Source organism: Hyperolius riggenbachi, chromosome 1, assembly GCF_040937935.1.
Source record: "Hyperolius riggenbachi isolate aHypRig1 chromosome 1, aHypRig1.pri, whole genome shotgun sequence".
In the NCBI taxonomy this organism is placed as follows: Eukaryota; Metazoa; Chordata; class Amphibia; order Anura; family Hyperoliidae; genus Hyperolius; species Hyperolius riggenbachi.
In genome coordinates this window covers 122,997,837-123,018,493 of record NC_090646.1, presented here as the reverse complement: position 1 = coordinate 123,018,493, position 20,657 = coordinate 122,997,837, and the positions used below count along the sequence as shown (strand labels likewise).

General features: G+C 41.7%; 1 protein-coding gene across 4 annotated transcripts in view; it reads right to left on the bottom strand.

Moving 5' to 3' along the window:
- Positions 1 to 19,506, bottom strand: part of NSUN7 (NOP2/Sun RNA methyltransferase family member 7) — a 117,163-nt gene extending 97,657 nt beyond the window's left edge. For 2 of the 4 annotated variants that reach the window (XM_068278478.1, XM_068278475.1), the window contains exons 1-2: positions 19,338 to 19,506; positions 4,148 to 4,481 (exon numbers count right to left, since the gene is read on the bottom strand). In XM_068278478.1, coding sequence (XP_068134579.1) covers positions 4,148 to 4,394 — 247 coding nt within the window. In that variant the 5' untranslated portion in view covers positions 4,395 to 4,481; positions 19,338 to 19,506. Of the gene's footprint in view, positions 1 to 4,147; positions 4,482 to 10,111; positions 10,157 to 16,204; positions 16,266 to 19,337 lie in introns of those variants that run through there. The other 2 variants (XM_068278477.1, XM_068278476.1) reach the window with 2 other exon arrangements.
- Positions 19,507 to 20,657: the final 1,151 nt, after the last annotated feature.

Below are 20,657 nucleotides of genomic sequence, written 5' to 3'. Positions count from 1 at the left end.
GAATGGCATGTGGTAGATTGTCAATTTCCTTATATATACTTCAAAGCAATTTTCTCAGAGTTTTCAATCATTTGTTTTATAATTGGGTAAAAATTGACCACACGTGTGTTACATTGGTCAGATTTTTAAACCTTACAATCAGTCAGAAAAATTGATTGCAATTCATGAATTGAAAAGATATTTTAAAAATGGTATGGTGTGTGGCCACCTTTAGGGAACTGCAAAGATAAATGGTCTTCCTCCTGATTGGCCGTGCAGCATTGCTGGGGTGCGCTTTTCAAGACTAAGGTAAATTCTCTTTTGCCTCTCTGTTCAGAACACACTTTGCTTCAGGCAGGGAACACACTTGACTGTTTTCTTGTGCGTTTTCTGCACAGAAAAACTGAGAACTCATGTTAACCTCCCTGGCGTTCAATTTTCCCAGGATTTCTGTGCAAAAAGTTATAAAATGTATTTTTAAAACTTTTTTTTCCTGTAACTTGCCAAATGTGTCAAGAAAGGGTCTAGTATACAGTGCATGAGTGTATTGATGTGTATGCACGTTTATACTGTTCACAGCATGTTTTTATGGACGGCTATATCTGTCCATACCGCTTTTAATCAATAGGCTAATTCCCACTTAATATGTTGTTCGCATGCAGAAATAAAAAAACTGACATTCTGCATGATGACTCTGCACATTTTGTCCATTTTCTCTATCAATTACATCAGCTGCTGTGAAAAAATGCGCGTGTTTTGCTGCATAAAAACACACTTGGGGCTTGAATCACTAAACCGTGATAAGACAAATATCACATCTTATCAAAGTTATCACTTGTTATCAAAATGTATCACACGTTATCAAAGTTAACACGTCTTATCAGAGTAGCATAGCGAGCGCTACAAACTTAAGCCTGCTAATTGGCAATGGCGCTCGCCCTGCTCTGAGCCCCTGTGGGTTCGTAGCCCTCGCTATGCTACTCTAATAAGGTGTGTTAACTTTGATAACGTGTGATAACTTTGGATAACGTGTGATAACTTTTGATAACGTGTGATATCTTTGATAAGGTGTGATATTTGTCTTATCACGGTTAAGTGAATCAAGCCCAAAGTATGCAGAAAAACGTGCAGAAAACTGAAAGACAAGTGTGTTCCTTGCCTCATGGATTATAGTGCTTAAAACCTCCCTCACTAATGTGAGACTACAGGTTCCCAGAGAAAACAGTGCCATAATGTGCAGAAATGACATGTTGGCTCTCAGTAACTGGGGAGAATTGGCCATTCTCCTGACCACTGAAGTGGCTGTTTCCAATTCAATACCAGCTATTTTCTATGCTGGTTTTTTTCTTATAACAGCCATAAAATATGTGCAGGCTTGAGGTGGGGTTGGGCGACATTTACTCATTATTCTGCTTTAAATATGAAACCATGATCAGCATTACCTGACCCCATCCTGTTTGAAAATCTGCACCCTCGTTCCCCTTCACAGGCTACAATAACACCTCTCTGACAGGAGTTTGATCAAAGTCAACAGAGTAATGTAACATATAATACATGTTAAATATGTACACATAACATTCCAGCACTGTACTGGTTTCACAAGGTGTGAAGTCACTTTCTACCTGCACACTTTCCCCTTTGTTGACTTGGTTTCTTGGTGTGTTCATTACAGCAGAGAAATATAAATAACCCCACGTAATTATACAATCCATTGAATACCAGCGTGTCTTTCAAGTTCATATAACCATTACCACTACTACGCATACAAGCAGGGCCGGGCCGAGGCATAGGCTGGAGAGGCTCCAGCCTCAGGGTGCAGTGTAGGAGGGGGCGCACAATTCATTCAGCTGTCATTCCTAATTGTGTATGAAGCAGAAAGAAATAAGAAAAGGGGATACATAGCAGTGACTGCAAGCCAGACAACTAGATATTAAGGTGTTGGGGAGGTTGTGGGCCCTGTGGCCCTCTTAGTCTAATAGCAATCAGTAGTGACAGCTGGGGTGGGAGGGATGGAGGGGCGCACTTTGGTGTCTCAGCCTTGGGTGCTGGAGGACCTTGTCCCTGCTCTGCATACAAGTATCATAATGCCTAAAATTTACTAAATGCACCAGCGCAATATCTACAATTAGTGTGGCAAAGGCTTTTGCTGGCCTGTTGGATACATATACTGGAGCAACATAGCCCAACTTCCGGGGTCTCCTCTAGGCCAAACTGTCCAATTTAAAGAGGAACTTTAACCAGGGATTGAACTTCATCCCAATCAGTAGCTGATACCCCCCACAAGAAATCTTTACCTTTTCTCAAATAGATCATCGGGGAGGCGGAAGCAGAGCCGGGACAAGGTCCTCCAGCACCCAAGGCTGTGACACCAAAGTGCGCCCCTCCATCCCTCCACCCCAGCCGTCACACACTGATTGCTATTAGACTAAGAGGCACCCCAGGGCCCCCAACACCTTAATCTCTAGTTATCTGGCTTGTAGTCACTTCCATGTATCTCCTTTTCTTATTTCTTTTTGCTTTAAACACAATTAGGAATGACAGCTGAATGAATTGTGCGCCCCCTCCTACACTGCCCCTGAGGCTGGAGCCTCTCCAGCCTATGCCTCGGCCCGGCCCTGGGCGGAAGGGAGGGGTGACTGTGGAGCTGATATTGTGGTAAATCCCCTACCACAGTGTGATGTCATGGCCATGGTCCTGACAGTTTGCTGTCTGTGATCCTTATTGCATTATGGGAAATAACAGCTTTTCCCAACTTCCAAGTAAGCAATATCTCCCTCTGTGCATAGAACTCTTAATTAACGAGCATTCTGCAGAGATCACCTGGCATAATTAAAGAGGTCACCACCAGTGATAAATCTCATAATTATAAATCAGGGCGAGGAAAGATTTTACAATAGGCGAACACTGACTAAATAATCTATAAAATTAATATTGTAACAACTAAGCAATTGTATTCATTATATTATTTTCCCTACATTTCCTCTTTAAGTTTACTGAAGAAGCCAGTCTATTTTATGTGTAGGTTGTGGAAAATTCAATTTGCATGACTGGTGGCCAATCTGTGGCTAATACTACGTAATCGTGGTGGGTGGGGCTTGTGTCCTACACTCACTGATGCTCAGTGAACTCAGCCGAGAGGTTTAGCGAGCGTTTAAGCAGGTGTTTTTCCACATGCATGATTCTGTATTTGCAATTTGTGTACTGTATTCTTTTTACACAAACTTAGCATGCAAGGTTTTGGGGTGTTTTTTTTTTTTTTGCGATTTATGTATTCTTTTCTATGTGAAATCTTGCATTGTGATTTTTCTGTGAATACCATGGAAGATAATTGAAATAAATAAAAAAATATCTAAATATGTTTTAATTTAAGGACCACTATTGTGAAAATCGTAAAATTTAAAATACATGTAAGCACATGCAGATAAGAAGTACATTTCATCCAGAGTAAAATGAGCCATAAATTACTTTTCTCCTATGTTGCTGTCACTTACAGCAGGTAGTAGAAATCTGGCAGAACTGACAGATTTTGGACTAGCCCAACTCCTTATGGGGGATCAGGGTTTTGTTTAGTTTCAAAAGCACTTAGTAAATGTCAGTTTCTCTGTCCAACTGCCAAAACACTGTACAGTGAGCACGGAGGCTGGCCAGCGTCTTTGTAGAAATCTTTTTCAGACAGTGTCTTTATAAAGAATAAAAGCCTTGCTGGGAATCCCCCATGAAGAGATGGACTAGCCCAAAACCTGTTGGTTCTGTCAGACCTCTGCTACCTACTGTAAGTGACAGCAACATCAGAGAAAAGTCATTCATGGCTCATTTTTCTCTGGAAGAAACATACTTTTTATTTGTATAGGTTTACATGTATTTTAAATTTTACAATTTTTCGCAATAGTGGTCCTTTAACTTTAAAATTGTACAGTGCACAGTAAGGTAGCATACAATGTGCAATTAGCACAACGTGCATTACCTACAGTAGGTACCCTGGTAATGTGGGTGTCACCCAGTTAATGCAGGCCGCGCTATTTGCGCAACACACGTTATCTTACTGTTGGAAGTATTGGTATAATTGCTGTGCACTCCCTGCACATGGCAACTTTACCGTACTTTTGTGAATACACCCTAGCAACTGGAAATGGGTGTTGGCTTATATATGCACAATTATGTTACTCACATTTCAGGGCACTGTAGGCCAGCTCATAGGACCAGCGCTGAGATTTTTCATCTTTAAAGACTGGCAAGGGCAGCCCAGAGTCATTCCCATAGCTGACCAGGATCCGGTCTGGGGGTTTCCTCCGATATATGCTTTGGAAGATTCTGGCGGCATTGATGTATATCTGGTCAGAATAAGTCACATTTTCACTTAGTCGGGGTGAGTTGCCCACAACAGAGTCTCCCTCTACAGAGCTCTGATCTGACATTTCCCTTGTAGAGGAGCCAATTGTACCGTTTGGATCCAGATGATATTCAATACTCAGGACTGATGTAGTCAGTTAGACTAGTGCTTCCTGAAAAACACAGGATTGCATTGTTAATATTAACAGTGAACATGTATTAACAATAAAGTAACTGGCATAACTGATGCAAAGACTGCTGCCCATAATTATTCATACCCCTGGCAAATTTTGATTTAAAGTTACTTTTATTCAACCAGCAAGTAATTTTTTTGACGGGAAATGACATCGGTGTCTCCCAAAAGATAAGACGATGTATAAGAGGCATTGTGTGAAAAAAAAAAAGTTCAGTCCAAAATCATTCATACACCTCTCAATAATCAATAGAGGAGCCTTTAATGGCTATTACAGCAGCAACCAAACGCTTCCTATAATTGCAGTCCAGCTTCTTGCATGTCTCCACAGGTATTTTTGCCCATTCATCTTTAGCAATGAGCTCCAAATCTTTCAGGTTGGAGGATCTTCTTGCCATCACCCTGATCTTTAGCTCCTTCCACAGATTCTCAATTGGATTCAAACCAGGACTCTGGCTGGGCCCCTCCAAAACATTAATGATATTGGCCTCAGTTCACTAAGCTTAACTCCTGTCTTTAATAACTCTTCTGAGCTGTTTTACAGTTATCACAATTATATCACCATGGTGATAACTGTAAAACAGCTCAGAAGAGTTATTAAAGACTAAGCTTAGTGAATTGAGGCCTTTTTTCTGCTAACCATTTCTTCACCACTTTTGTTGTGTGTTTTGGGTCATTGTCATGCTGAAATGTCCACGTTTCTCTGCAGACTGCCTGATGTTGTTGAGAATTCTCATGTATTGCTCTTTTTTCATGGTGCCATTTACTGTGATTAGGTTCCCCCATCCTTTGGCTATTAAACAACCCAAAAGCATTTGGTTCCCACCACCATATTTGACAGTGGGGGTGGTGTTCTTTGGTTTGAAGGCTTCTCCTTTTTTTATGCCAAATGAAGGAAACATCATTGTGACCAAACAATTCAATTTTTGTTCCATCTGACCATAACACAGAAGACCACAAGTCTTCTTCTTTGTCCAGATGAACATTTGCAAAGGCCAAGTGAGCTTTTGTGTGCTTTAGCTGGAGAAGTGGCGTCCTCCTTGGTCTGCATCCGTTGAACCCAGCAGTGTGCAGTGTCCGTTGGATTCAGGGCCGGCCCGCCTAGACTTTTTGCCGCCTGAGGCAAATTTTGAAAGCAGAGCCCAGATTCACCAGGATGGTGATCCTTGGATTCTTTTTCACCTCTCTCACTATCCTCCTGGCCAGCACAGGTGTCACTTTTGGCTTCCAACCACGTCCTCTGAGATTTTTAACAGTGCAGAACATCTTGTATTTTTTTTTAATAATGCTTTGCACTGTAGCCACTGGAACTTGAAAACATTTAGAAATGGCCTTGTAGCCCTTTCCTGACTTATGAGCAGCCACAATGCACAGCCGCAAGTCCTCCTCATTGAGCTCCTTTGTATTAGCCATGACTGTTCACAAACCAACTGCATAGATCTGCTGTTCACCTGTTGAGTTGATTAGAACAGCTGTTCCCAATTAATCAGGTAATTATAATGCTTAAGAACAGCTTGGACTTTTTGGAATGGTATAGAACATTGGATTTTCCCACAGACTGTGACAGTTTGTGAAAGGTATGAATAATTTTGGACTGGACACTTTTTGCTCAAATGTAAATAAAAGCTGAGAATCCCCCCCCCCCCTCCCCACACACACACACACACAATAATGCCTCTTGTACATCTTCTTATCTTTTGGGAGACACCTATGTCATTTCCCGTCAAAAAATTACTTGCTGGTTGAAAAAAAAAATAAATTTAAGTCAAAATTTGCCAGGGGTATGAATAATTATTGGCAGCACTGTACATCTTATTACAGAAACACAATACCTAGGATATACAAGTATGTGCAAAGTCAGGGATCACACTTATTAACAATCATGTGGGATCTTTGTCATGTTAATTACATGTCAAGTATAGTTGATTGTCAGTCACCATCCCTCCCTCTAGATTGTAAGTCTTTGGCAGGGCCCTCTCTCCTAGGGTGTCGTACTTGATTGTACACCCTACCCAGAATAATGCTAACTTGTATTATTGGGACTACCACCCCAGTGTATGATCTGGCATTGTATTACTACCTGTATTGTGTTGTGTATCTTATTGCTTATTTCCTGTATTCTGTTGTTGCATCTTATTGCTTATTACCTGTATTGTGTTGCCGGTCACTCCTGTTATCAATGTCTGTTATCTTCTGTATTGTACAGCGCTGTGTAATATGTTGGTGCTATATTAATCCTATAAATAATAATAAGTGACAATGCAGGGGCAGTCTCATGACTAAAGTAGTTTATTTTAGCTTTCTTTCTTTTCTCTTACTCTTCTTGTCTATCCTATGTCCATAGACTCCATATGTATAAAAGTGAAGGACATAACCTGGTCTGCCTTTAAACAGTGGAATTACGTGACTGGATTGCGCTTAGGGGACTGATATACAGGTCCTCTGGGCCTATTCTATCTCAGAATTATACTTGTTTATGTTGTTGCTACTGTAGGCCCTGTGTGGCCTGTATGCATCTGTATATTGGTGATTTTGCTTCAATTTTCCACTAATTATTGACAGTTATTGACTGTTACTGTCTATGTGATAAGTTCTGAGTTCTTCAATAAAAATTTCAAATAGACTAAAAAAAATTGCAAAAATGTGTTTGCCACATATGTAATGTATTTCAATGGCATCACAATGCATTTCCGATTTTGGGCAAAATTGCATCAGCAAATTTTCTTTATTTAAAACTAGTACGGCAGGTCTGCTTTTTTCATGTGCAATTCATGTTTCAATGCAAGTCAGTAGGAATCCGGAACATTTGCATGTCATTTTCAAGTTAATCAGATGGATTTTCGTGGAAATCAACGTCACTGGAATACACATAAAAATCACTCTGTGAAATTTTGCATACTGAAAACACATGTAAATGGTTTTTTTTTTGTGTGCAAAAAAAAAACATGAAAGTTTGCAAGAAGAAAGAATACAAAAAAATCGCAAATGCAGTATCATGCATGCAGGAAATGGCGTACACAAAACACCAGGACTAGTGTGAATGCACCACGCTACAGTCACATGAATTATTACACCTACCAAGACAAGGTAGAGAACATTTATATTGCGCTTTTTTCCAGGTGGACTCAAAGCACTTCTGGGCTGCAGCCACTAGGGGCGCACTCCATGGGCGACCAAGTTCATTAGAAAGCCTTGCTCTAAGACTTCTTACTGTTTTACCTACTGGGTTGAGCTGGGATTCAGAACCCTGGACAAGGGCTCAAATCCCACATCAAAGGCAACAGCCTTATCAGTACGCTATCTAGCTATGCACACTACAGTTGCTCACTAACTGGAATGCAAAAAAGTGTGTGCACATGATTTCCGGCATGCACAAATCTGTGTTTGTGATTTTTTTATGGACATTCTTTTTTCAGTTAATTTTTGAGTGTGATTTTGTGTTGTTTGTGTGTATTTGTATGCAAATTTTGCATAAAATGCATTGACCCTCAATGAGGTTCGTGGGCTCCCTTTGCCATCCTCTCCGGAAGCTCCATTATCTTCTAATTCCCTCCAGTAATCCAGCCAGCCATGCTCTTCTGCGTATACGCGGCTCAGCCTGTTGCGCCCCTGCAGCTGGGAGCGTTCTGCACCTGCACAGTAGTATTGCGCAGGCACAGACCGCTCCTGGATACGGGAGCGCAGAGGGGGTACGCACACAGCTGAGCCGCGCATGCGCTAAAGCGCGCGACTGGCCGCAACTGCCCAGATTACCAGTGGTAATTAGAAGACCACGGAGTGGCCGGAGGGGATGGTAAGGGAGCCCACACACCTCATGGGGCTGGAGGAAGCCCCAGGTAAGTATAAATAAGGGCATTAGCTTCATCTCAGGCACCCTTGAAATGCCAATGGCACACCTCAGAAGGTAAAAAGCAGACCTGCTATATGATTTTTAAAGTGCAGAAAAAATTACACATTGAAATGCATTATATGTAAGACAAAGGCAAATTAGCAAAAAATGCAAAACGCATGCAAATACTACTGGTTGTTAACAGGGTTGTTAACAGGGCCTGCATGAGTGTTGGGCACATAAGTTTTATATGTGACATCACTTTGATTCCTTAAGGAAACAGGGGCGTAGCAATAACCATAGCAACCATAGCAGCTGCAATGGGGCCCTGGAGCAGAGGGGCCCAGGTGGTACTTCAGTGTTCTCCCCAGAAATGTTTTCCAGCTGGGCGGAAAGAAAAAGTAGCCGGGTGGGGCGAGAGATGAGAGAATGCAGGGCCGGTGCTTCTCTGCACAAATCTGCTTGCAGCAGAGAAGGAGGTGAGCTGATGACAGCCGGGTGCTGACCAAAACTAGCCTGGTGGACCACCCGGCTAAAAGAGCCTGGGGAGAACACTGTACTTGATGTATTCATGGCTAACTTTGTGTTCCTCCACCCCGTCACTTTGTCTTAGTGCCCATGGACCATATGCAGTGTAGATTGCATGAAAATGTAAATTACCAAATCAGCTTATTTCCATAGGATAGGGACAGGTGGCATAGCCTGCATCTGAGGGCCCCATGATCTCTAGCTACGCCACTGTATGAGAACCACGTTTACTGGAGCCAGTCTACTTCCCATGTGAGTACACTCTAGCAGAATACCTCGCAGTGACTGCAAACACCTTTCTTAAGGCTCATACACACAAAGTGCACGACCATCTACAGGTCATGACCAACCTCACAACACACAGTTTACACGACTGTCTGTGCAGGGGAAAACGACAGACTGCACAATATAGTTGCATTCAAAACAAGCACACTTCGCTCAAATGACTTGTACACACACGGCCAACTGCAGGATTTCAGCCCAACAGTCGTGTGAGTTAATCCCCCATTAATATTCACATTAAAACATCTATAGAATTGTCCCAAATAAGGTCCACAACCATGCAACACACAAAGCAATTTGACTGGTATTTAAAGGACAACTGAAGTGAGAGGGATATGGAGACTTCCATATTTACTTCCTTTTAAGAAATACCAGTTGCCTGGCAGTCCTGCTGATCCTCTGCCTCTTGTACCTATAGCCATAGACCCTGAACAAGCATGCAGCAGATCAGGTGTTTCTGACATTTTTGTCAGATCTGACAAGATTAGCTGCATGCTTGTTTCTGGTCTGATTCAGACAATTTATACTGCAGTTAAATAGATCAGCAGGGCTGCCAAGCAACTGGTATTGCTTAAAAGGAAATGAATATGGCAGTCTCCATATACCTTTCACTACAGTTGTCCTTTAAAGAGACTCTGTAACAAAAATTGCATCCTGTTTTTTATCATCCTACAAGTTCCAAAAGCTATTCTAATGTGTTCTGGCTTACTGCAGCACGTTCTACTATCACCATCTCTGTAATAAATCAACTTATCTCTCTCTTGTCAGACTTGTCAGCCTGTGTCTGGAAGGCTGCCAAGTTCTTCAGTGTTGTGGTTCTGTGATGCATCTCCCCCCTCCAGGCCCCTCTCTGCACACTGCCTGTGTGTTATTTAGATTAGTGCAGCTTTTCTCTGCTCTATTATCTTTTACAAGCTGGATAAATCCTCCTCTGAGCTGGCTGGGCTTTCACATACTGAGGAATTACATACAGGCACAGCTGTCTGCACTCTTCAGGACACTTCAGTGGAAGATAGCTGCAGGGGGAAAGAAACACACAAATGATCTCTTAAGATTCAAAAGGAAGGGTGTATACAGCCTGCTTGTGTATGAATGTATTTTCTATGTGTGGACATACTGTACATCAACCTACTTCCTGTTTTGGTGGCCATTTTGTTTGTTTATAAACAAACTTTTTAAAACTGTTTTTAACCACTTTTAATGCGGCGAGGAGCGGCGAAATTGTGTCAGAGGGTAATAGGAGATGTCCCCTAACGCACTGGTATGTTTACTTTTGTGCGATTTTAACAATAAAGATTCTCTTTAAAGGGACAACTTATAAACACATGACGTAGCTGCAAATGAATATTACATACTAACCTCACCGTCAGTTCCTCTCAGAAGCTCACCATTTTCTTCTTACAGTGATCCCTTCCAGTTCTGACGAGATTTTGTCAGAACTGAAATATACCAGTTGCTGTCAGTTATATAACAGCAGCTGTCAGTTACAACTGAATGTGCAAGGTAACATCCATGTTTCCCTCTGGCTCAAGCGGCTGATATTACAGTTTAACAGTGTGCTGACCAGAAAGCTGTTATGGGGTAATGACCACTTTTAAAATGGACAGAGAATTCCATTGATCACAGTGTACAAATGGGGCGCAGGAGAGGAGAAAGAGATTGAGGAGAGTAGGCTACACAGGAGGTAATTATGGCCTGTGTATGGTTATTTTGGCTTATTATTTTCAGTTCAGGTTCTCTTTAAGCAAGCGACGTGGAGAACATTGCCCACATAGCACAACTTGCGTTATGTAGGCAACATTCCTTGTAGGTGCAAACTTACTTGGCGAAAATAAATTGATTCTGATTCTGATTCTGAACATGCACATTGATGCATGTTGCTTCTATTACCAGCTTTACGCAAACAGTGTAACGTGTGTTACCTATGTGCGCAACACACACACTACTCCACATACTGTACATAAATAATAGTAAAATTGCTATGCACTGTCTGCGCACTGCAATTTTACCACTCTATACTGACTCAGCCTATGTTCTGTGCACAGGTCAGAAAAAAATGCTTTTCATTGAAGTTTAAAAAAAAAAAGGTCTTACATGCAATAAAGTCTACATACATAGCCAGAAAGTCTCTACATTCGGTGCACATAGCAGAGTCATCTTCTACAGCCAATGGTTTCAGTTCTGGTGGCCATCTTTCCTTATGTTGATGGCTCTAGATTAGTTTTCCTCTTTAAATCATCATGAGAAATCTTTGGTATACCGCAGGATTCCGTTGGCAGAGCGGCAGTCAGGTCACATGTATTTACCATTTACTTTCATCTGCTCAGTCACAGCTGTGATGGGATTTCAGATGAAACTGAAGGCCCATAAATGTCACAGTGCATGCATTTTTAATTTTATCTCATAACAAAGTTTATAGCAGAGTGGCAGAAAACATGACTAAAAGACTTCCTTTTTTAGGAACTTGCAAATAAGAGTAAAAGAGAAAAAAGTGCTGATGGCGCGAGACAAAACATCGAAAAGTCAAACTGGTGGCAGATGCCAGAGTTACGGGACCTACACACACCTACACACTCCTGGGACACGTCAGTATTAGGAAGGTTTGTGCATGGCATTTTACTATAGTTTCATGAATCAACTCTTTTTTCCTAGTGCTTTAAAGCCCCTACCCAAGCAAAACATTTTATGCAAAGGCTTTCCCTTCCACTACCGTTGTTCTGTGTTCTTCCTCTTTGTCTATGTGGACAGCCTGCATTGCCTTCTCACCTTACTGCTCCCAAAAAGGATGTGGTTGGGGTCATAGCCAGGCTGCCACTCAAACCCCACTCCTGGAAGGACTGCAGTCTGACATGGAATTGCAGCTAAAAATGGCGCAGGGTGAAAAATGGCCCACCTTTCCGGCCGATAAATGTATCTTAAAACGCCATTTGCCATTTTAATGTAAGTACATCAAACCGGTAGTGTTTTACGATACATGCATCAGCGGAATGTTGTGTCGTGCAAAAATGCAGGTGGCTCGTTTTTGGCATCGGGGTTCGGCGGGGGAGAAAGGCAGCGGGACACTGGAGGGAGGATGTGTGCATATGCATACATTACCTTGTCCCGGCCACCGATCGCTCCTTCACTCCGCTCCTTCACTTCTTCAGTTAGTTTGCTATACTCCTGCACCCAGCCAATCACAATGTGGCTTCAGTCCCTGCATGTGATTGGCTGGCTGCAGGACTCCTGCAAACTAACACAAGAAGTAAAGGAGCGGAGTGAAGGAGTGATCGCCGGCCGGGACAAGGTAATGAATGCATATGCACACATCCTCCCTCCAGCTAATTCTACTCCCTCCAGTGTCCCGCTGCCTAAAACTAGCCCCCTGCATTTTTTAAGACTTGTAATGCTATTTAGCATTATAAGTGTAAAGCACACTGCATGCACCATTTTTTAACCCTTATTACGCTAAATAGCGTTATATAATTAAACTCAAGGAGGCGCCATTTCTATTCTCCCGGTGCTGTGTGCCATTTTTATCCGTCCCGCCCAACTATCCCTCTTTAGTAGGAACCGTCCCTCTTTGGGAACCCATTCCCTCTGTCCATCTTTCTTCCTCATTTGTACCTCTTTCAGGTCCCATGTACAGGTCTGTGAAAAATGTGTTTTATTGACTCTAAGCTTCACTGCCATCCTCTAACCATTCCTGCCACCTGGACATTATTGTCACGGCCAACCGCCTACTTCCTTGCTGTTGCGCACGTCTGCCCGTGCCCCTCCCCGTTAGCCCAGAGATCAATAAATGGGAACATAGTTCCCTTACATTGATCTAAGTCCCCGGTAGAAAAACCGACGGCTTCTTATCATAGGCGGCAGTCTTTCTGACAAAATGCTTCCTGAAAGCGAGCACTTCCAGGGCAAAAAAAAATCTCACTGTGGCCACCTTGTGGCCAAATAGTAAAACTACATCTACATATATGTTTTTATAAAATAAACCCACATTATTACATTTAAAATTAACTGTTTACCTCCCACACCAAAAATGACCCAAATAAAATTTTTAATGAAAAAAAATTACAATTAAAAAAAAAAAAAAAAAAAAACATGTGAAGAGGGTATATTGCGAACATTTTTTAAATTACAGTATAAGCTTGTAAATAGTGACAGACGCAAAACTGAAAAAAATGCACCTTTATTTCCAAATAAAATATTGGCGCCATACATTGTGATAGGGACATCATTTAAATGGTGTAATAACCAGGACAAATGGGCAAATAAAATTATGGTATCATGAATTATTTTAAAGCTATAATGGCCGAAAACTGAGAAATAATGTTGTGTTTTTTTTCCATTTTTTTCTTAATATTCCTGTTAAAATGCATTTAGAAAAAAATAATTCTTAGCAAAATGTACCATCCAAAGAAAGTCTAATTGGTGGCCGAAAAAACAAGATATAGATCAATTCATTGTGATAATTAGTGATAACGTTATTGGTGAATGAATAGGAGGGGAAAATTGCTCACTCTCAAATCTACACAATGACACAGAGTTCTGAACTTTGGAGCAGCTCCCACCCTCCCTTCCCATTTTTCTTATGATTTAATGTTTCCTGTTCTCTTATTTCACAGTGGTATGTTGAGGCTCATCCTCATGGCTCATTCTGAAGTTTGAGGATCCTAGTGGTTGCTTGAGAGCACTTGTTGAGAAGTTTACGGTTGGTTAATTTTGGCTTATTATAATTTGGTTCATGTTTTATAAACCCCAAATAAACAAGAGGCCGTGACCTATCAATGGAAAATAAGAGTGTGGGTGTTTTAATCATTTAGTGTAAGTTAAAGAGGAACTACAGTGAAAATAATGTAATAAAAAAAAGTGCTTCATTTTTACAATAATTATGTATGAATGATTTAGTCAGTGTTTGCCCATTGTAAAATCTTTTAAATCGCTGATTTACATTCTGACATTTATTACATGGTACCATTTTTACTGTGGGCAGGTGATGTAGCTGCTGCATGCTTTTTTGGCAGTTGGAAACAGCTGTAAACAGCTATTTCCCACAATGCAGCAAGGATCACAGACAGGAAACTGCCAAGAGTACATACTCAGAATTTCTTTGTGGGAGGGGTTTCACCACAATGTCAGCCATACAGCACCCCCTGATGGTCTGTTTGTGAAAAGGAATAGATTTCTCATGTAAAAGGGGGTATCAGCTACTGATTGGGATAAAGTTCAATTCTTGGTCGGAGTTTCTCTTTAAGTCCTGTTATGGGCATTCCCATGTACAGGCCAACCAAATGAGGTAGTGTGGCTAGTTAGAAGTGGCATTTAGGCTACATAATCCTGCTAGTCTGCCAAAGAGACCCTGTCTGTTGTTGGGGAACTACAAAGAACAGCACTGGTCACCTGATCACCACTGCTTTCCCATATATAATGCAATTTCCAAGCATTTCACATGAGGAATTTTTTTTTGCCTTAATAAAATGTAAGAGTGCTGAAAGGGTGACAAACCTGTGTCCCAGATTCATGCCCTTACGTGTAAAGGAATCTTCCTCTGGTTTTGCCGCCATACTTGCTTTACAGCCCTAACTTGTGACAATGTTATACGGTGATAACACTGCAGAACAGCTCAGAAGGTATTATGCTAAAAGAGCTGAGCAGAGGCAGGAATAGCGATTATACCTGATGTCATCAATATGGCACATGTTACCCAAGTATCCTAATATAACCTGCCTCAGGAAATCAGGAAAGAATGTAAAATGTAATTGAAAACAATATGAAAATGATATGATAGAAGATAGCAATACAGGGGCATATTCACTAAATTAATAAAATTACAATTTGCAGACAGTGCATGGCAACTTTACCGGTATTTATGTCATTGATGTAACACACATTGCGCAAGTAGCACAGCTCACATTACCTAGGGAATATTCGCATTTCTACTTTAGCATGTTATCATCTGTACAGCATTGGGCCCCTAAATTGTTATTCTTATTATATAGTGCCGACATCTTTCACAGCGCTATATATAGCCTTGTCACTGACTGTCCCTCAGTGCAGCTCACAATCTAATCCCTACCATAGTCATATGTTCTTATCTGTATTTTTGGGGGGAGGAAACCAGAGTGCCCGGAAGAAAACCACATGGACAGTGCCCTGGCTGATTCGAACTGGGGACACAGCGCTGCAAAGCAAGAGTGCTGCTATCAACGACTACACCACCATGCTACCCACAAAGCACAGAATTTGATCCTGGTAGGTGACACATATTACAGGCAATGTGTGCTTGTATAAGCACCTTACACACTATTACAAGCAATAGATGCTAATTTTTTCATCTGACCATATAATGACTGAATAAATTAAACATTTCATAAAAATCACCAATCCTAGATGGTTTCAGTAGGGTTGAGCAACTATGATAAGGTCTATACAGGCATCCTGTGTGTTATCTACTTTAAAGGACAAACTGAGGCTAATATGGACGCTGCCATATTTATTTCCTTTTAAACAACGCCCATTGCCTGGCTATCCTGCTGCAGATGATCTGCCTCTTATGCTAGGTACACATGATGCAATTTTCTGACAGATTTAAGGTCCGTACACACGCCGGACTGGAGGCAACGACGGGTCCGTCGTCGCCTCCCGCTGGGTGGGCGTTCCAACGACAGTCCGGCGTGTGTACGCACTGTCGGCGGACTGATACGGCTGTTTCTGAGTGATCCGCCTCTGATGAAAAAATTGTACTGTTAATGGTTACCTTTAAATTGATCACAAGATTGCAACTAATCATAACATTTGCACAGGTTTGCTTTACTTGACAGAATTCAGACACAGTTTTACGTTAATAAAACACGTGCTAATTTCATAATAATCCCCAGAACATTTTACTGTACTTGTGCCATTTCTAAATTACGTCACTCATTCCCCACCCACTACATGAAGGTTTACCAATCACCCTTTTGATCAATACACGTCTGGCCAAGGTAACAATACTGCTGGAGCGTGAACACCCTATGCTCAGATCAGCGATCCTGTGCCCCTGGCCTTAAATAACCTGCTTTGAGCTAAGTCTTGCCTCTCACCCAAAAGCCAATGTTGGAGTGTCTGCTGGCTGCTGAGCCTCTGGGCCTGAGCTGTTAAACTGTCAGGGTGGAGCAAGGAGAGGGAGGTGTTATCACTACAGGAAGGGGAGGATTTGTAGTGGAAGACAGAAATTAGAGGCCTTCAAGGTTCTATGTAAAGCTAAATATCCATGATACTTTGAGGTTGTGCTCCCTAAGAAATACATAAAGACCCCCTTCCCCAATAGTAGTGGTCATGGAGAACTCGTAGAGAAGCATGTGATTTGTTTGATCAGATTTGCAAAGCTCTGATTTGCTGCGATCACATCCTGATTTGCAAAGCTCTGATTTGTTGTGATCACATCCTGCTATAGCACATGATCAGGACTAGCAAATCAGAGACTTACATATCTATTACCTGACCAAACTGATCACATGCTTCTCCATGAGTTATCTGAGACATAACCATCACTATTCCCCAACACAAAAAGCCACACATTTACCTGGGCCCTCAACTTTAGTTTTCATGTAGTCATGTGACCATCCCTCTGGACAGATTGCTACGTTTCTATTCTCACTCACCAGGGCTTTGACTGTTCAGACATCTTCCCCATCTAACTAGCTATGCCACCCTCTACCTATGGAGCCAAAAACCCTGAAACAAGTTTAACACAGGCCCCTCCCCACTGTATATATTAAAAATGCATGGAGCTCCAAAACCTGCCTTCCAAGGACACTCACAGTGTACGAAAGATGTAAGCATGCCGAAGCTGAGCTCTGAAACAGTGTGGTGCATGGTGGTAAAACATTTTTTTTGATCGTGAGATACTGGCCATACCAACTAGAGTAACTTTTTAATGTAGAAATAAAGTCTTGTCTTGCATAACATACAATTAAATCCTGTCTTCTGACTCCTTACTGACTATATAGTTATCTGACCTATAACATCATCTGTGTAAAAACTGTGCTCACTAGCTGTCTTCCCACCTTGCACATGGAAGCTGTCTCAAGTTTTATCTCCTGTATTCAAAGATAAGAAAACAATCCAAGCAGAAGAAAATAATGCCTGGTACACACCATGCAATTTCCTGTTAGATCGACGGGACAAATCAATAATGTTCGACAGGTCCGATCAATTTTGTACTGAAGTGAGCTCTAGTGTGCCACTCTCACCAGATTTTCATCTGACACCAATTTTAATTCCAGTATAAACTACAATGCGAATATCAAATTAAAGCACACTTTTGTTTGGTAAACGCAGACATTTAAAACTACCTCCCAAATGTACGTAGTAACAATTAGTACTTCAATGTGCTAAATAAAAATACAGGTGCGCTAGGTCCCAGTCTCGTGTGGAAATAAACTTGCTTTACTTGATTAAATCCTCCTTTTAGCATAGAACAATAAAAAGCTTTAATGTCAATTGGGCTGTACTCTTACACTCAGTGCAACGTGCACAAGCTGGAACCCCCTGTAAAAATAGCCATAATAAAAATCTCTTCCAAGAAAATAGGGGTAAAAGTACAAAAAAGGTAAAAGCAGTACTTCATAAAAACGGTATGGATTGCCTAAATTTTGCCTGAAATTATAGGAACAGGAAATAACTATTTCTTGCTATCCAGATATGCTCCTTTTTTATTATTTTTTTACCTCTTTTGTACTTTTATGCCTATTTCTTGGAAGTTTTTTTTTTTATTGTGGATATTTTTTTCAGGGGGTACCAGATATCTCAGTGTGTGTGAGTGTGTGTAGATTCGTGTGCAAGCTGTATGGAGTGTAAAGCCTGGTTCATACCCAAATCGCAATGGCTAGCACCAAGCGATTTTGCGAAACGATTCTGGACAAAGATTTTCAGAATGAGCATTTGTGCACATTCATTCATACTGAATCGCTCAAAAAAAAAAAAACGCTACATGCAGCACGTTCGCTATTTAAAAATAAATAAATCACAATGCTACTGTGGGAATACCCTCATAGAGTTACAGTAGCCAAGTGGCTTTTCAATGTGCTGGCGCTTTGAAAACCACTCAAAAGCGCTCTTGGTGTGAACTCCAAGGGGGTCAGGCGGGTCTCTTGCCCCAGGCGCAGTTTGTTGAATTCTTAAAAAGGCGGCAAAATTTGGATGGGGAATGGCAGTTTAGGCACCAAAACCTGACCTTTAGGCGCCAAAACCTGACATTTAGGCGCCAAAACCTGACCTTGCCCCAGGCGCAACTTGGTCTAGATCCGTCCCTGTGTGAACTAGCCCTAAAAGTACAGCCCAACTGGCGTTTAAGCTTTTTATTGATGTATGCTAAAAGGAGGATTTAATCAAATAAAGTAAGCTTATATTTCCTCGCAAGGCTGGGATGGGCTGCGCCTGTATTTTTATTTAGTACCTTTTCTTTCCTTGGTGGACTAGGGTTTCCCCACCACTAAGTGCAGGAGCAGGTCCTCTTTTCAGTGAATGGACAGGAACCTAGAGCCACCTCATTTTGAAATCAATGTATTACAACATTGTAATATAATTGCTAGTAGCAGTAATTTATTAGTGGACAGCTGCAGCACAATGCCAACAAGCTGTGTAAACAGGATACGACTGAAACCTAAAGTTTACCCAGTAAACAATAGGGTAACTAAACACAACCCTGGAAAATACAGTGCAGTCTGCAATCTACTAGAATATTACATACCAGAAGTCATGAAAATGGTCTGTACTGTACTATTATGCAATAGACAGATTTCTCTATAAGAGGTAAATCATTTTAACAAGCAAGCATAGTTTATTGACATTTTATACACAGATCTAGAATAACCCTTAAAAAATAACCTCTAAGTGGTAGTCGTTCTCATTTTATGTTTTAAGTTTAAAAATATATGAAAAAAAAAATTACTTTTATATGGAAAAGTTTAGCATTGATTTATAATAATATTTTCCCATGAACAGTGCCCATTGTAAAGTGTAAGAAGTTTTGAATCAGGATGATACCATTTATTGGCTAACTTACAAGTAAAAGAGTAAGCTTTTGGCTACTCAGCCTTCTTCATATTCTATTCCTGTATGATGACAAGATGTTAGAACAGCTATATACACGCAACATGAGCATTATGTAGTATCTCTCCTCTGGGACTGGGAATAGTGAGCAGCACATCAGAGCCCAGCCTGGCTGGTTACCTGCAGTTAGTGCACAGATGCTGATGGAGGTGGACGCCTGGTGCTCCGGGGTGTGCGGTCACGCTGGGCTATACACAGCCGGCTGCCAGCACTGATGAAGGTGAATGTAATGCACAGAGCAGCTGAGGTTCAGTCTAGTAACCAGAGCTGGGATGGGATTGACTGTTACATGGGCGGTGCCGAGCAGGTAAACAATTGGGAATCGCTATAACAACCAGCTGTGCTGCCACAGGCTTGCAGCCTATTCTGCATCTCCTGTCCTAGTGCTGAGAAGATCAGGGGAGAATTACATGTGTCTAGGATTTCCTTATTATTTGTTCAAACTATATTCTCCTCATGCAATGGGCAATGACTATAAAAGGTGCATGCATATCAGAAGTGGAGGGTGTAATTATTATTATTATTATTATTATTATTGTCTATTCATATAGCACTTGTATCTTCTTCTGTAGTGAGATACACACACCCACTAGGTAATACTCTTATGGTGGCCACTAATGATCCAATCTTTTTCATCCAATCTTACCAAATCCAAAAAAGTGTTCGGGTCCCATGTGACTACTGGCACATAGCAAGTGGAGTGCATGTGTGACGTCACACAGCCGACCCACATGATATAACGCCGACAGGTACATGGGGGCGCCAATATGAAAGTACAGTATACAGATAAAGTATCTTAATGCACAGGGGGAGGGGGTGGGGGAGTGCACATAAAACATTTGGGGGCATGCGCCCGGGGGCAGGGGCAAACCCAGGATTCTCAAGGGGGGGATTCCTTAAAAGGTCTCCCTCAGCCATGCACAATACACTATAATAATATGGTAGGACATCATGCTGGGTACACGTAATGCAATTTCCCATTCGACCAAGCAACAATGGGATCGATCAGGAGCAATTTGGATACAGATAATAATGAGGACAGCCGACATTGCTAATGAAGGGGAAAGAGAAGCATTCACACAGCAGGGCACAGGGCTGTGCTCATACCTGACTCTGTACAGCTACCCAGAGCTGCTCCATGCTCTGTACACGCGCTGCTGCTCCATGCTCTGTACACACGCTGCTGCTCCATGCTCTGTACACACGCTGCTGCTCCATGCTCTGTACACACGCTGCTGCTCCATGCTCTGTACACACGCTGCTGCTCCATGCTCTGTAAACACGCTGCTGCTCCATGCTCTGTACACACGCTGCTGCTGCATGCTCTGTACACACGCTGCTTCTGCATGCTCTTTACACACGCTGCTGCATGCTCTGTACACACGCTGCTGCTCCATACTCTGTACACACGCTGCTGCTCCCTACTCTGTACACACGCTG